Source organism: Hemicordylus capensis, chromosome 2 (genome assembly GCF_027244095.1).
Source record: "Hemicordylus capensis ecotype Gifberg chromosome 2, rHemCap1.1.pri, whole genome shotgun sequence".
In the NCBI taxonomy this organism is placed as follows: domain Eukaryota; kingdom Metazoa; phylum Chordata; class Lepidosauria; order Squamata; family Cordylidae; genus Hemicordylus; species Hemicordylus capensis.
Window position 1 is genome coordinate 344,603,109 of NC_069658.1, and position 16,957 is coordinate 344,620,065.

Genomic DNA, 16,957 nt, shown 5'->3' on the forward strand with positions numbered 1-16,957 from the left:
CATGACCTGTGCATATTGTGTTTGGGTGAACACCATGTCCCTGCTGCTTGTAGGATTTGCAAATTGTTTTCAAAACAAAGCTTGAAAAATGGATTGTTAAGCCTCAGAGCGGCTTTGTATGGTGATGTGCTGCATCCACCAACACTGAGACCAGAGTAGACATCGAGATTGACATCTGTGGGTTCAGCGCTGAAGTCAACATCGATAGTTTCAATGTCAGGGTCAGTGTGTGTACAGTCTAAAACCATGGAGAGTGACATGGAAGAGATGGTCTTCAGAAAGCCGTGAAGCTCCGATGCCAGACATAAGAAACATAAATGAGTCTCTTCCAACACCGATTCTCCACCTTCGAAGAAACATAAATCGAAGACTCCATGTCAGTCAAGATTGAGGACTCCCTTGCTTATGTTGATTCAGTGTCGAGATTCGTCAACATCAATGGATTCTTCGTTACCGAACCCTTCAACATCGGACTTCTCTACTCTCTACTGGCCCTTTAATGTGTCTTCAACATCGACGGTCATGTCAATGTTGACATCAGTGTTAACCCTGATACAGAGCATGTCGGTATCGATGGCTGATATTGAACATGAATTGACTCAACGGAATGTTGTGAGTTCACCTTTGGCAGCGGTGCCTCCGCATTCCTACAAGCCTCTGACGTTATCTCAAGCGCAGACGCCGGTGAGGTCTCCTCTGCTGTTGATTGACAATACTGATAATATCTTCTCAGATCAGAGCACTGTGAAATCGCTAATGAGTATGTTGGACTCTGCCACCAGCACTCCTTCTGACTCCATGTTTCAGGGATTCCTGAGTGGCGGCTTGGACGTGGATGTTGATGCGGATGGAGACTCAACTCCTAAAACTCCATCCATGTCACTTTTTGCAAGTTCTACAACCAGAATGGGTCTCTCCTCTTTCCAACCGGTACAACCTGCTACATCAACAACCACTTTACCGCCTATCTCCACTGCAACTCTGTGGAGGCTGTTTTCTACGTTTGTTGCTTCGCAACCTTTAGTGCCACGAAGGGATTCTCTATATGTGTGTGGTTTTAGACACACAATGTCTCCTGTGACACAACTGAACTTTGCAGAATTTCAGTTATGGAAGACACAGAGTATGCTACAAAGCCATATTGCGCAACAACAGCCTGTCTCGGTACAGCAGCGTGTGCTGCCTCTTCAGCCTGCTGCCTCTTCAGCCTGCTGCCCCCCCCCCATCTCCTTGTTCTAAGCCTGCAGCAACCATGGAGGTGAGCCATGGTGTTCAAACTACACCCCTTCTAGTTGATATCTCTGTTGCACCTGCAGCACTGTCCTTGCCTAAGTGTCCAATAATGCCACCTCCTGCTGGAGATAGTACACATCTGCCTCTACCTGCATGCCCAGTGGGTGTCCCAGTATTGGTTCCGGTGGTGACATGAGAGATTGCATTGAAAATCTGTCATTTGACAGCAAAGTCTCTTTAGTGAGGCAACAAACTCTACAATGGAGACTTTAAAGAAGTCAAAGTTTACAGCGAGCTTTTTGTCTGCTACAATGACTACTCAAGGCTCTTCCTGCTACTGGAACTTCAATCAACAACATTCTGGCTTCTGGTATCAAGACGGTAAGGATGATACAAGCTGTATCACAAAAAGGGCTTTGGACAGAAGAACAAAAATCAAGCACCCTGTTCTGGAAAAGATGCCTCCAAGCAGTCCCTTTTGATTCCCAAGATTGTCCACCGCACATACTATCATCGCCTGCCAGAGTTTTGAACTCCAAAGTACTGGCTATCAGTGGCATGCCTGTAATACCACCTCTTTTGCCTGTGTCATTAGACTAGTTAGTCATGCTTCGGCATGGCACCAGATAACATCAAACCAGTGGGTTTTAAGAATTATCAATACGGGTTACACAATCAAGTTTGAAATTTTGCCATATTTTGAGGGTGCTTCGCCGTAGGAAGCTCAGTATTCCAGTATAGGGTCTTGCTCTTTGGTTTGTCTACAGCACTGAGGGTGTTTACCAAATGTATGGTGGCAATTGTAGCTTACCTGCACACACAAAGTATTGTCATGTTCCCATACTTGGATGACTAGCTCCCGATGCACCAAGACAGGGCAGGATTGGAGTCCCAGATCCAGTATTTCTTGTGACTGTTGGAGGACTTGGAAGTCCAGGTCAGTTGGGCAAAGTCAAAACTGCAACCAACAAGATCGATAGACTACATTGGAGCAGTGTTGGACATGCTATCGAAGCCAGCATACTTATTGGAAGAACAGTGTCTTCACATTTGTTCTCTGGTGGAGGCATTTGAAAACCAACTGCTACAGTGGGCCGTTTAGGTTCAGAAGTTGCTTGGCCTCATGGCCTCTTGCAAAGCAACCATCCTCCATACTTGCCTACGTGTGCGACAACTGCAGCTTTGGTTTCTGCAGTCATTCCGCCCAAATGTCGACAGTCAGCAGATGCTGCTGGGAATTCCCCTGCCTATACTGAAGTCCTTGCAATGGTGGAAAGTGTGGAAAAATCTACTTCAAGAAATATCTTTCAAACCTCTGACTCCAACAAGGTAGGTTACAACAGACGCCTCCTTGATGGGGTGGGGGGCACATTGTGGGAGTCATCAAACTCAGGGCTTGTGGGCAGCACAACAGTGGAAGATGCATATCAACTTCCTAGAGCTGATGGTGGCATTTCTGCCTCTAAAGTCTTTTGCACCCCTTATAAGGGACATCACAGTACAGCTCCAAATGGACAATACTGTGACGATTGCCTATGTCAATTGACAGGGAGGCACAGTTTCAAGATCTCTCTGTGTGCTAAGCACACAATTTTGGAACTGGTGTATTTCCCAAAATGTGTTCCTGCTTGCCATCCACATCAAGGATGTGGAGAACGTCTTAGCAGATGACTTGAGCATTTGAGAATCAACAGCATCACAAGTGGGAGCGCAAGTAAGAGTGCCTGGACCGTTTGAGTGCCACGTGGGGTATTCCCCAAGTGGATATGTTTGCAACGGAAGAGATCAGGAAATTTCTGCAATTCTTTTCCAGAGCGGGTATTGGGCAAACGTCTCTTGGGGATGCTTTTCAGTACAACTGGAACAAGGGTCTACTGTATATGTACCCTCCACTGCTCCTAGTCAACAGAGTGGTAGGCAAGCTGCTACAAAACGGTGCGAAAGCTATTTTAGTGATGCCATGGTTTGTGTCATTACTCAGACTGCTGGAGAACAATTATTGCCATCTACCTCTCGACTCAGATTTGCTAACAAGAGACAGAGGTCGAATAATGCATTCGGCTCTGCAGACGCTGTGGCTGACGGCATTGTAGGTCAGCTATTAAAGAGAATCCTGCTAAACTGTCGTAGGCCTTCTGCACAGAAAAGTTACACTAGTAAGTGGAAGCATTTTACCACTTATGCTAAGGATCATGGATTTGACCCGTTCAGAGCTTCAGCATACCAGGTCCTACTGTACCTGACCAGTTTGAAAGAATCGGGTCTAGCAAATGTATCCTTACGGGTGCACCTTGCTGCTATTTCAGCTAAGCATGGAGGCTGGCAAGGCAGGACCACCTTCTCTCATCCTCAATGCAAAAGGTTTCTGCATGGCATCAATAATCTATACCCTTCTATACACCACCTGGCTGACCAGTGGAGTCTATCTCTAGTACTGGCTTCACTAATGGAACCTCCCTTTGAACCACTTCATGAGGCAAACTTGCATTATTTGATGCTAAAAACTGCCTTTCTCGTCGCCATAACTACTGCCTGCTGTATTAGTGAAATGGCTGCTTTAAGGCGGATTCACCATGTATGCAGTTCTTCCCCAACAAGGTGGTTATGCGTACTGATCCATTTTTCTTACCTAAAGTGGTAACAGAATTCCACTTGAATCAAAATACCATACTTCCATTGTTTTTTCAAGAACCTGAGATATGTCTGGAACAGGGTTTACATTCATTAGATATCAAGCACTGCCTTCTCTATTCCCTGAAAAGGACAAAAGACTTTCAGCCTACAAAGCTGCTTTTTGTATTATTTAAAGGAAAGAACAAGGGCATGCCGGTGTTGAGACAGAGGCTCTCTCATTGGTTGGTTGAACTGATTTTCTTAACATACAAGTTACAGAACTGGCAACCTCCAAAGGTGGTGAAAGCACACTCCCTGAGAGTGTACGCTACTTCTGCTGCTCACTTATCTGGACTCCGTTTTAAGGGCTTGTATGCAGCTGCCACTTGGACTTCACATATGTCTTTCATAAAGCATTATGCATAGACCTACATATGGCTGCTGAAGCCAAATTTGGAAGTGAGATACACAAGAGAGTTTTAGAGTAGTGGGTGGAACGGCTGCACCCTCCACCATAGGGGGGAAAGCTGGTTAGTCACCCATTTCTCATGATGACAGTGGGTCTCTTCCAGATAAACAGGTTGCTTACCTGTAACTTATGATCTAGAGGTGCTCCCTTGTCATTCATGAGACCCACCTGTACCTCCCCACTGCAGCATTGTAAAACTGGCAGATGACTTTCCTGTATGGACAGCTGATTGGACACTTCAAGGATCGTCTGAACATCAGGCGTTCTGTAAGAAACTGAATCAAAATGGCACCAGACTGCCAAGTAAAGGAAGGCACTGAGCACGTGCAAAGCAGAGACGGGTGCCAGAGAGGAGCTAATTCATCCATCCGGAAGGTCCCTGCACAGGTGTAACTTATGATCTGGAGGTGATCCGTTGTCGGTCCTGAGAATTGGGTTCATTTCTCATGACTGACAACGGATCACCTCCAGATCATGTTACAGGTAAGCAACCTGTTTCTCTGCACAGCCAGAACAACAACAACAAAAAATCGGCACAGCTCTGCTGGCACTGCAGAGATGAGCATTTCTAACCACACCTCTGTGCAGGGCCTGGGTCCTTGCTAGGTCTGAGGGCCTCTTAAGATGAAAGAACCATGCTGCATTCCAGCACTGTCTTGGAAAGTGGAGTATAAGCTTGAGGGGCTCTGGCTTTACAGCCTTTTGGATCCAAATTGGACAAAGGGTCTGTGTGATAAATCAACACTTTGATTTTCTTCTGAATTAATAGGTAAACCACCAAAGAATTTTCTCGTACTTTTGAAGTTTCCACTTTCCATCACTTTCTCCCCCCGCCAAACTACTAAAGGAGAGCCCAAGGGCAGCTCTAGGGAGTGCAAGAATGGACAAGAGCTTCCTCAAACTAGTAGTTTGTCCCCCTCCCACATTTCTTTTTCAGAAAACGAACATGTGGAACACAGGTCGCCCACCCACAAATATACTTTGCCCTTCCTGTGACTCCTCAATTTTTTTTCTGATGCCACCATTGGGAAAGCCTGGTGTTGAACTCACTGCACCACACAATCAGTGTAAAAGGATCTGAAACTAAGAATACAAATCAAAACCCAACAGATCCAATAATTTAAAAAATGCATAAGAAATGAATTGACCATGAGTGTATCAGAAATCATAGTCATATGACTGTATATGACTCTATAATTTATGATACAGTCAAGGTTAATACATTTCATTTCTTATGCATTTTTTGCATTTGTCGAAAGCTATGCGGCATCAATTGATCCAGTTTGGAATCCTGCACACAGGTGATGAATTTCATATGCTTACACAGATCAGAATAGTTAACAGCTTTAGTGAGACCAGTTCTACATGTTTTATATGTATGTTTCTTCTGTTTCTTCTTAGTAACCATTCGATCTCTGAGGTGATCTATGTTCACTCACAACTGGGTCTTCTGCACCTCTGCAGTAGTCCTGCGGAGGAATATCAAGCTCCATGAGGTGCTCTCCAGCATTGTGAGGCATGTGAGAAATGTCTGTTAATTTATGTGGGAGAGCACCTTCTCTCTCAGTTCCTTCTCATCCGCTGCGCTTGTCATATTATATCTCTCCTCTCTCTCTCTTTACCTGTGGAAAGATTGCATTTACTGTTTACTCGGTTTGACTTCGGACTGTTTTGTGCCTATTCTTTGGATTTCCCTCTCAATTCTGGTCAGTTTTACAATCTTTTTGTTTTTCAGCCTGGCCTGGCTTAGACTCCCCTCTTGCCCAATGGACTCAAAATAGATGTTCAAGTGCTGTACGTTCTGCAGGCATACCCGTCCTCTGACAGGCTTCATTGCTTTATTTGCTTGGTGCGGGGGACCACAATATTAATTCCTGCATGATCTGCCTTTCATTCTCTAAACAAACATGAAAGAGCAGAGAGCTTTGTCTATGAGCCACCTTATACAAAGCTGCACTCCGACCCCCAGTCCCAATGCCGAGCTCATCAGCCCCAGCATTGATTGAACATCAGGCATTGGCATTGGCTTCACTCCAATGCCACTGGATAGCCAGAGTCTAAGTGCCATCATGTGCCATCTTCCATTTTGACAACTACATTGGGGGCTCCTATCTTGCTGACTTCCATGTTATTGCCACATACACCATTGTCTTCTACAGCTCAGTGTCATGGGACCTTTTTGCCTACATCAACTGGCCATGCTGTTTCTGATTCTCACTGTGCTTTGTCGATACTAAAGACTGCCGTCTCTTCTGTGCCTTTGGACCATGTGTTGGCATTGACAGTGGCGCTTTCGACATTCGACACAACCCATCTGGAAGACACTGTCGACATCTACCATCTCTAAGCCTTCAGTACTGATACTAACGGTGTCAACAACTTGTCTGTCTTTGTACAAACAAAGCCTCCATTACCTAGTATTATAGACTACTCACCTGCTTCCTCCCCAGGCCACTCTCCTCATAGGATTTGAAGAAGGACCACTGGTGCTCTCCCGTAGAGCCTTCCCTGGCTTCTTCAATTTCTTCTGCGAGGTGTCTGGAATCCCTGATGGGTTCTACCAATACGGCCCTTTCAGTTTCTACCTTTTTAAGGAATTCCCCTTGCATGTCCCGCTTTAATTCCACTTATGCCAAAAAACCCTTCAGCATCTCCAGCTTGTCATAATCCCAGGTGCTCTCCTTCTTACCCTTGGAAGGAGAGGTTCCATTACTCTGCTTTGCAGTTCTCTTCTCAGCCACTCAACTACCTGAGTTCACCGGGTGTCCTTGACCCTGGTCATGTTTGTGATCGTGAGCGCTACAGAGATCGTTTTGCCTCCCCTGGTCTTTCTAATGAATTTTGAGGACTGTAGGTGGTGGAAGACTATGAAATTAACTTCTTTCCATACCATAAACACCTGTTGGCAAAGAGGCCATGCCTACATCTGAATCCCCTTTAAGCAACCAGCTGCCCCTGCGGCTCCCTCTCCTCCAGTTGTCCCTGTGCTCTCTGCAGAGTTGGTTCTTGTCCGTCTTCCAGCCGAAACTGGACAGAGTATGTGGCTAGCCCTACCAACTAATGTCCTTGGACAGTACTACTGCAATAGCATATATAAATAATCAGGGCGGCACCATTTCCAGGTATCTCAATGGCCTGACAGTTCAACTGTGGAAGTGGTGTCTGAGCAATCATGTCCACTTGGTTGCTCTCCACATCAGGGCCGTCTAAAATACCCTAGCCGATTCACTAAGCAGGGATTTGGCTCTTTCCAGCCAACACAAATGGGAGTTGAACAACGGTGTTCTCCAGGACATTTTTCACCTCTAGGATATTCCCCTTGTACACCTGTTTGCAACCCAGACCAACAGGAAGTGTGAGCTTTTCTGCTCAAGAGCAGGGGCGGGAAGGACGTCCCTGGGAGACACTTTTCAGATACCCTGGAAATACCATCTTTACTATTAATTTCCATTGCTCTCAAAGGTCGCAAGCAAAATCCTCCAGGAGGGGACTCTCTGAATCCTCCTGTCTCCATCATGGTACAAACAACCATGGTTTTCTATTGTGGTTGTCCAAGGGAAGGCCTTGTCTTTTCCCCCATCGACAGTACCTACTGTTCCAAAAGTCCGGATACATTCTCCATCATGGTCTCAGGACCCTCAACCTTACAGCATGGAGAACAAATTATTAGATGAGATCTTCTTAATCAATGGAAGGAATCGATCAGGAGAAACTACGTGTACAAATGAAAACACTTTACTTCTTATGTAACCTCACAACACTTCCATTGGTTTTCTGCCTCCATCTGGCAGATTCCTCTGTATTTGACATTTCTCAGTCGATTGGGACTTTCCAACACCTCACTCAAACTTCACCTGGCCGCTATCTCTGCGTGCCATCCGGGATGGGATTGCTATTCACAACCCAGATTCTAAGAGGTTCCTTAGGGGAGTTAGTGTCCTCTTATATGAGAACCTATTGAACCCTGGAGTCTGTCTCTAGTTCTGTCTTCCTTGGCTGAGCTGCCCTTCGAACCTCTTATCTCTTCATTCCTAAGGAACCTTTCCCTAAAGACCACCTTTTTGATAGCCATCACGTCATCCAGACAGGTCAGTGAACTTTCTGCTTTAAGAGCTGATTCGCTGTATACCAGGTTTTACCCTTATAAGGTAATGATTCTTCATTCCACTCCAAGGTGCTCTCCAATTTTAACCTTAACCAGGCTATTATTTTGTCTACCTTCTTCACTAACACTTTGATGTCCTTAGAGAAGTCTCTCCACTCTCTCATATCTGTGGATGACTACTCTACTATTTGTACCATACTAAATCTTTCTGTAGTCCAAGTTATTTATCTCCTATATGGGAGGTAACAAGGGGCGCCCTATCTCATGCCAAAGACTGTAGAACTGACTAGTTGATCTCCTCTACAGAAAACAGGGAGTCAAGCCACCAGCAAAAGTTAGGGCTCATTCTACCAGAGCCGTGGCCAGCTCAACTGCCCATATATCCAGCATTAGTATGGCTGATATCTGCAAGGTTGCTACCTGGTCTTCGAACTTACCTTTTGTGAGACGCTGTGCTATGGACCTCCCCTTTACTGCTGAAGCCAACTTTGGTCAGGCAGTTTTGAAAAAAGTGCTCTAACCACACTAGCACCTGCCTCTGTCTCCAGAGCTTGTCAATCACCCAGTTGTGAGGGTACATGGATCACCTCAGAGATAAACAAGTTGCTTACCTGTAACAGGTGATCTTTCTGGTGATCCATGTTCACTCATAACACCTGCCTGACCTTCCCTACTGCTAGTGTGTCTCCATAGCTTTCGTGACTCACCTTTCTTGAATCTGGACTTTGTCAATCCTCTTTTCCTCACACATCACAGCTGCCAGTTCAGGAACTGAGAGAGAAGGTGCTCTCCTGCTGAAATTAACAGATGCTTCTTGTGTGCCTCAGAATGTCAGAGAAAGCCTCATGGAACTTAATATTCTTTTGTGGGACTATTGCGCAGGTGCAGAAGACCAGTTGTGAGTGAACATGGATCACCAGAGAGATCACCTGTTACAGGTAAGCAACCTGTTTCTAATCTATGCCCAGAGGCCATAAAACCAGTTCACATTCAAGTACCTCTGTTGCTGTCTCTCATATTGCCCTGCTCCTTCATAAGAAAATGATTTTGTTATGACAGTCTCCACAATACTAAGAGGGTACTGAGCATGAAGGACAATGAGCCCTGCTTTTCAAAGAGTACCAGTAGATATGAGTCTCTGCTGCTTAATGAAGTGACTATATACTCCAGTCCCTTCACAACCCTGCTAAAAGATCCTGTTGGTGTGTGGTGTGGAGGCACATTCTTGTATATGGATTTGCACAACAGGCCACTTGAAAGGATATAGTTACAGGTAACCTGCCTCCTTGTTCAGTTGCCGGTACTGATGTACTGCATTCCATATATAAAAATGAACTTAGGCTGGAAATATTTGCAAATGCACTTGAATGATGAGAAAGCTTATGGTATAGAATTTTCTGTGAAATCTCTGGATGTTTGACATCTGGGTGCTTTTAACATGACACAAACTTAACTAACTCTGAGTTCTATTATTAAGGAAGAACTCTCCTTGCAAAATCTGCTTGTATGTTGAAACAACACATAATTAATCCAAGAACTTTGCTTACCTGTCTTCATCTTTTTCCAGTATAGAAAGAACATATGTGGTTTTAATACTATTTCAGCACAGCCTGTGTGAAATAAAGATTTTTTTCTGAAATAACACTGTTGGAGTTCAAATTCCTAATCTTTCTAATGTTCCTAGACATATTCAGAGGAAAAATACTTTTAATTTCCTAAATGAAATATTTCAGATATTGACCAGTGGAATAAGGTTATTGAACAGTTAGGTACACCATCAGCAGATTTTATGAAAAAACTACAGCCTACTGTGCGGAACTATGTAGAAAACAGGCCAAAATATCCAGGTATCAAATTTGAAGAGCTCTTCCCAGACTGGATATTTCCATCAGAATCTGATCGTGACAAAATAAAAAGTAAGATTTTATCTCTCGCTCTCTGTGTTAATAAACACCAGTCTATCTAGAGTCTATGCAATATAAATATTTTCATATTTACATGCTTTATTAAGCAGGTAATTTTTTGTAGAAGCATTTACTACTTCAGGTTTACAATGCAGAATTGAGGTTACCATGATACTATGTTCAAGCTTGCATTCTTGCTCTTGGGACCATTAAATTGTCCTAACTATATGTCTAGTTTTCAGATAATGGTATTGGGGTGTGAGTAAGAGAGAGAGATGCACTTGCATCACGCTGCTGTTGGCAGAAGTCAGTGAAATAAATACTGGATTGTGTTAGTAAAGCAATATGAGGATTGAACTTTCAGACTTCAAATTCTAATCAGTTGTTAATCCCAACTAGGTTGTTCAGTAAAAAATGCTATGGAAGCTTTTTGTATGCCCCAAAATAAAACTTTTCTGGCTGATTCAACATTCTATTGCTATTGTTTGCCACTTAACTAAATACAGATACCTATTTACTTATAGTTACATCAAGATTTTTTGCTTGGATCATTTTGATTATTTGATATTGTAATATTTCCAAGACCCAGTGGCTGATATCCTGACTAACAGTAGGTTTGTGCAATGAACAAAGTTCCACGCACTAAAGAAGGTTGCAGACCTACATGAAGCTGTGCTGCTCAGTGATGTTGCACAACCACTATTGGAAGACCACCTCCAGGGCTCTTTCCAGACTAGCTGCTCAACAGCAGCAAAATGTCTCTGTTCAGGCAAGTCACATTCGAAACATGAACAGCAGGGGGAGCAGTCTCACGGAAACTAACAACCCGAGAAAACAGCAACTTGTTTACGCTGGATATACAACGTCCTAGCTCTATATCTCAGCAATTAAATTCAAAACAAGGCACTGGAAATGTGAACGGCACCCTGCTGTCCTCATAGGGACTGTGGTGTCAGGTCTCAGGAAGTGTGGAAGCACACTTCCGAGATACGACGTGACCCCGTTGCAGGGTCTAATCTGGAAAGCGCCCAGACATATAAAAGGTTTTACAACAAGTGTCATGTAACAGTCAGTGTGCAACTTGTCACCATCTTTTGCAATGACTAGTTTGGAATGCAAGTTCCCAGCTTACTGAAACTCACCTGCACAATGTCCTTCCAGAAGTGTACTGTAAGTCAGGATCTCAGTCAGTATTTCTTGCTCTTTATCAGCAAATGCAAGAATGAAATTCCTTAATTATAGTGTGTCTTCCCCATGGTTGTGCACTTTGTACCTTGCTTTAGGCTTCAAAATGTTGTCTGCTAACAATTGTGTTTTCCCTTCTCCATTTTCTAGCCAGTCAAGCTAGAGATTTGCTATCAAAAATGCTAGTAGTAGATCCAGACAAACGAATTTCAGTAGATGAAGCTTTACGTCATCCATATATCACAGTTTGGTATGATCCAGCTGAAGCTGAAGCAGTAAGTCTACCTTTACATTTGAAGTTTATTCAAAAGAGATTTGTAGTCATCATGACTTCAGCAATATCGTTTATCTTGGTGGGAAACGCAGTGTACTTTGAATTTTCTCTCCCACACTAACAAATGTTAGGTATACGTGCTACAGTAATTACAGTGTGGACTACTAAATAGTTTGGATAGTTTCTTGAAATTAATCTTATGTTTAGAGAGAGAAATTTGCTAATACAATTTAAAAAGCTGCATCTTTCTCCTCACAACAACAGGCTCACTCTGGGCTCCTTAGAGGAAGAGCAGAATATAAATGTAAAAATAAAATAAATAAAGAAATAAATGAAATGAAATCTTTGAATAATGCCAGATATAGCGGGCTTGGATTTCAAAATATTGACTTTATGCCATCTCAACATCTACTTGTATAATATGTCAATAATATTTTTTTTCAGTCAGAAAATCAGATTATTATGCAATAAGTCTAGAAATGAATCAAGATGAAAAGTTGGTGAAGAACTGGAAACATGCACTTCCTTGTGCATCTCCCATTTAGTTCAGTGTAGCTCACAAAAGAGAGCTTTCCAAAGGGTTGTTTCCTGGCTCAGTAAACAGCTGTTCCTTTTAAGGTCTTATATTTGCACAGTAGCTCCTCTAATTCACACTGAAATGGAAGTAATATTTTAAACCTTATTCTCTTGGTAGCCACCACCTCAAATATATGATGCACAGTTGGAAGAAAGAGAACATGCCATTGAAGAATGGAAAGGTAATCAAAATATGACTGGTATATTGAATGCCTCAGTAAAATCAGAACATGCTAGCTTAGTTTACCAGAGCAGCTACTAAAACGAGTCTACTAAAATTCTCCTGCTGTCACCAGCTTGTCTGGTGGTTATACAGAGTCGGGCCTTCTCTGTTGCCGCCCTGAGACTTTGGAATGCGCTCCCTGCTAAAATAAGAGCCTACCCCATCTCTGACAGTTTTTAAGAAGTCTCTAAGGACAAATTTATTCATCCAAGCTTTTTAACTAGACTTGTGGTTTTAAATTGTTTTAAGGTTTTCGTTTCTGTTTTAATTTGTTTTATTTTGCTGTAAACCACCCAGAAGTGGAAGTTTGGGGCAGTGCACAAATATAATCAATAAATACATAATGTATTATGGTAAGATGTCTGTAGTGTCCTGACTACAGTGGCACTAAGTAGGATTACTTAGTGTTGACACTAAGTAGGATTAGGCTAAATTCCCAGTCATCTGAATGCTGGATTGTCTAGCAAGCTGAAGGCTAGTTTAGGAAATAGTTAATCTGGGCCGAGATCCATAAGGATGGGCTCTTACTGAGCCAGGGAACAGGAGACCACACGGTAGCCATGCCGCAGCTTGTCTAGGCGTCCAAGCCACGCCCCCCACGTGTGAGCATACTATTTAAGGGGCGGCTGGATGTCACGTTCCTCAGTTATTTTCCGGCCGCCTTAGTGTTTGAACCTCGGTCTGCAACTCCTTCGTTGGAAAGCTTCTCATGAGTTTAATCTGGGGGCGGGGGGTGGATTATTATCTTCTCTGTTTGAACCTTTGTGTATGACCTTAATCTTCTGGCTGACGAATATTGAATTGTGTTTGATCTGGACTGGCTGACGGGAATTGTTGTGTTTGACTACTGGACTGGCTGAGATGAAAGTTTGGTGGTTTTTGACTTCGGAGCGGACTTGGCTATCCCTACGGAAATGTCTGAGGAGAAAAAGACCTTCAAGAGGTGTGAGGGCTGTAAAGCGAAATTCCCCTCGAAGGATTTGCACGATTTGTGTCTCATTTGCTTAGGGGAGGAGCACAACTTATCGACGTGCAAAATATGCCTCTCGTTTTCTAAGCAGACACGCAAGAACAGCACCCTGCAAACGCCTCGGAAATTGCCACCGAAATCCACCTTGACATCAACATGCACCAGATCAACATCGAAAGCCTCAAATTTTGCGGCTTCGACCTGGAAACCGTTGACATCGACATCGGACAAGCTGTCGACATCGACGTCGAGTTGTCTAAAAGCCTCGACGTCGGGGTCCGCCTCCTGTCACGTCTCCTCGACATCTAGAGCATCAATGTTGGACGACGATCGTGATAAAGGTCACTCCAAGGACCGCCACGTACAGAAGAAACGCCCTGGCATCGATGACCTGTCGCCGCTGCCTGAGAAGCGTCAACATCTGATCGACCTGACCTCACACCATCCCCTGCCGGTTTACAAGAACCTCCAATACCTTCGACATCGACCCTCAACGTCGATCACCAATACCTTCGACATTGACCACGTCCTGTCGACGTCAATCTAACCCTTCAACATCGATGACCGGATTGGTGAGAGCCAGATCGCTTTCTCCGGCATCGACCCCGATATCCTCGTCCCCCCCATTGACATCAGTGGCCTGGCTCCCAGCTCTACCGACATCGACTCTCCATACACCAATAGTGTCGATGTCGAAACCGATGACTCCACGTCTTCATTGGCCCCTGAGGACTTCAGGTGAAAGTTCCAACGAACTCTTGAGCATTCAGCAGAATTGACTAGACAACAGCTGAGCATAGCCAAGCATTTGGCTGAATCAGAATCTCGTTCTCTGATGGCGGCTGTAACACTACGCAGACATGCTTGGTTGCGTTTGACCAAGCTCCAAGCAGGCATGAAGGACAAGATTGAAGGCCTTCCATTTGATGGCTCTGGTCTCTTCAGCAACACCACAGACAGTACTATGGAGCAGATGAAAAAATCGAAATGCACAGCAAAGACCTTCACGGCGCAGCCTTCAACATCATCTTACACGCCAAAGTATCACGCTTCATATTCAATACAGCGGCCACCCTACCGCCAACAGGATCGCCGTGACTACGGGTGGCAGTACAACCCATACCATAAATGTAATTTCCCGAACAAGGGGAAACAGACACAATCTTGTTCCACCAAGTCATCGGATGCTCAGAAGCATCTTTGAGAACCATGTCCATCCATTGGCACCACTTATTCTCGACATCTCTAGCTACGGAACCCACCATCGTTCCGATATTGCCATCTCCCACCATCAGATTGGCAAACCATGCCCCCTCATGGCACCACATAACATCAGACCGTTGGGTTCTGAAGATAATCTCTTCCAGCTATGACGTAGAATTCAAATAGATACCATGGTTCACGGGAATGAGATTCACTCCTCCATCTATCACTCTTCAGGAGGAAGTGAAAGAACTGTTGGGGAAGAAAGCAATCACTCCAGTGCCATGGACGGCCAGGTGGGAGGGATTTTACTCCCGCTACTTCCAAATTCCGAAACGGGACGTGGGAATGCGTCCCATTATGGACCTGAGCAGCCTGAACAAGTTCATACGAGTCAGGAAATTCCAGATAATGGCGTTGCATCAAATACTGCCACTCCTCCAGGAGCGTTACCACTGTATTCGGGACCTGGTAGCAAGTTTTCAAGATCACCCAATGCAACCAGCACAGTCTATCCAAAGGCTTCTGGGCCTCATGGTGTCCTCCAACGCGGTAATTCGCTATGCGTGCTTTTGTATTTGTCCAAGCTGAAATCTCAAGGCTTGGCCAACGTTTCTTTGAAAGTCCACTTGGTCTCTCTCTCCTCAGAACATGTGGGGTGTGCGGGCAGTTCGTTGTTTTCACACCATCCATGTAAAGCCTTTATGAAAGGCCTTACTAACGTCTTTCCACCAGTTAAGGCTCTGATAGGACCCTGCAGCCTATCATTGGTACTATCTTCTTTGATGCAAGCCCCTTTCGAGCCTATGGCTATGTCATCCTTGCAACTGTCTCACTAAAGACAGCCTTCATCGTGGCAATCACCACAGCAAGACGGGTGGGCGAGCTCAGAACACTGAGGATAGACTCGCCTTACACCAGATTCTATGCGGATGCATTTGGACCCTCATGCATTTGGACCCATCTTTCTTGCCTAAGATTGTCTCTGAATTTCACTTGAACCAGGACATTGTCCCCCCAACCTTCTTCAGGGACCCTTCAACTAGCTTAGAACATTGCCATGCACTCCCTGGATGTACATCGTTCACTCCTATACTACCTAGACCGTATTAAAGAGTTTAGATCTACGTAACGTCTCTTTGTAGCCTACCAAGGGTTCCTGTATCTCCAGACAACGTCTGTCAAGGTGGCTTGCTGAACTGATCATACTTACCTATGAGCTCCAGAACAACTCCCCGCCAGCAGCCATCAAGGCCCACTCCACTCGGGCCTATGCTTCCTCGGCAGCACACCTCTCGGGGATCACCTTCCTGGACATCTGTAAAGCAGCGACATGGTCCACAGATATGCCTTTCATTAAGCACTATGCCATAGACTTGCGCTCTGCTGCAGAGGCAAGCTTCGGAAGAAGTGTATTAAAAAGGGTATTGCAGTAAGCACTCCTGCACCCTCCTCCTCAAGGAGCTTGCTAATTGCTCATTCTTATGGATCTCGACGGATCTCGATCCAGTTAAACAGGTTGCTCACCTGTAACTGATGATCTGGTAGAGATCTTTCGATATCCATAAGACCCTCCCGATCCACCCCTCTGCAGTAGTGCTCTGCTATGTGCATACATGTGTGCTCGCCGTTACCCTTTTTCACCGTGTCAACTTACGAACTCACATGTTGGACTGGATGGTCGTCCTCTTTGGCAGTTGTCCAAGAACTGAGGAACGCGACGTCCAGCCGCCCCTTAAATAGCACACTCAGATGTGGGGGGCGTGGCTTGGACGCCTCGACAAGCTGCGGCATGGCTACCACATGGTCTCCTGCGCAGGTGCTGAGCCCATTCTTATGGATGTTGTTGGATCTCTTCCAGATCCATCGACATCCATACAGTTACAGGTGAGCAACCTGTTTTTTTGTAGGCTGCCTTTATATTTTGTGCAGTGTTAGTGTACATACTTTTTCCTTTTGTCATGTGTCATCCAGTACTCCGTTACTGGGTCTGGTTTACATATGGTAGATTATTCTGGAGCACAGAGTCCCACATAGGGCTGAATGGATGTCATTTTGTGTCTGATGTCCTTCCAAACAATTTTCTTAGGTCTGTGTACTACATTTACCTTCAGGTGCCCCTATAGCAGTGTTCTTCATTGCAAGGCCTGGAAGCCCGTGATGGCTCCTATCAGCCCTAAGTGTGGCTTCCTAACTAATTGT

General features: G+C 44.7%; 1 protein-coding gene across 4 annotated transcripts in view; it reads left to right on the forward strand.

Moving 5' to 3' along the window:
* MAPK9 (mitogen-activated protein kinase 9) overlaps positions 1-16,957 on the forward strand; it is a 72,809-nt gene that overhangs the window by 39,050 nt on the left and 16,802 nt on the right. For all 4 annotated transcript variants that reach the window (XM_053292597.1, XM_053292599.1, XM_053292596.1 and 1 more), the window contains exons 8-10: positions 10,154-10,336; positions 11,660-11,784; positions 12,478-12,541. In XM_053292597.1, coding sequence (XP_053148572.1) covers positions 10,154-10,336; positions 11,660-11,784; positions 12,478-12,541 — 372 coding nt within the window. The remainder of the gene's footprint in view (positions 1-10,153; positions 10,337-11,659; positions 11,785-12,477; positions 12,542-16,957) is intronic.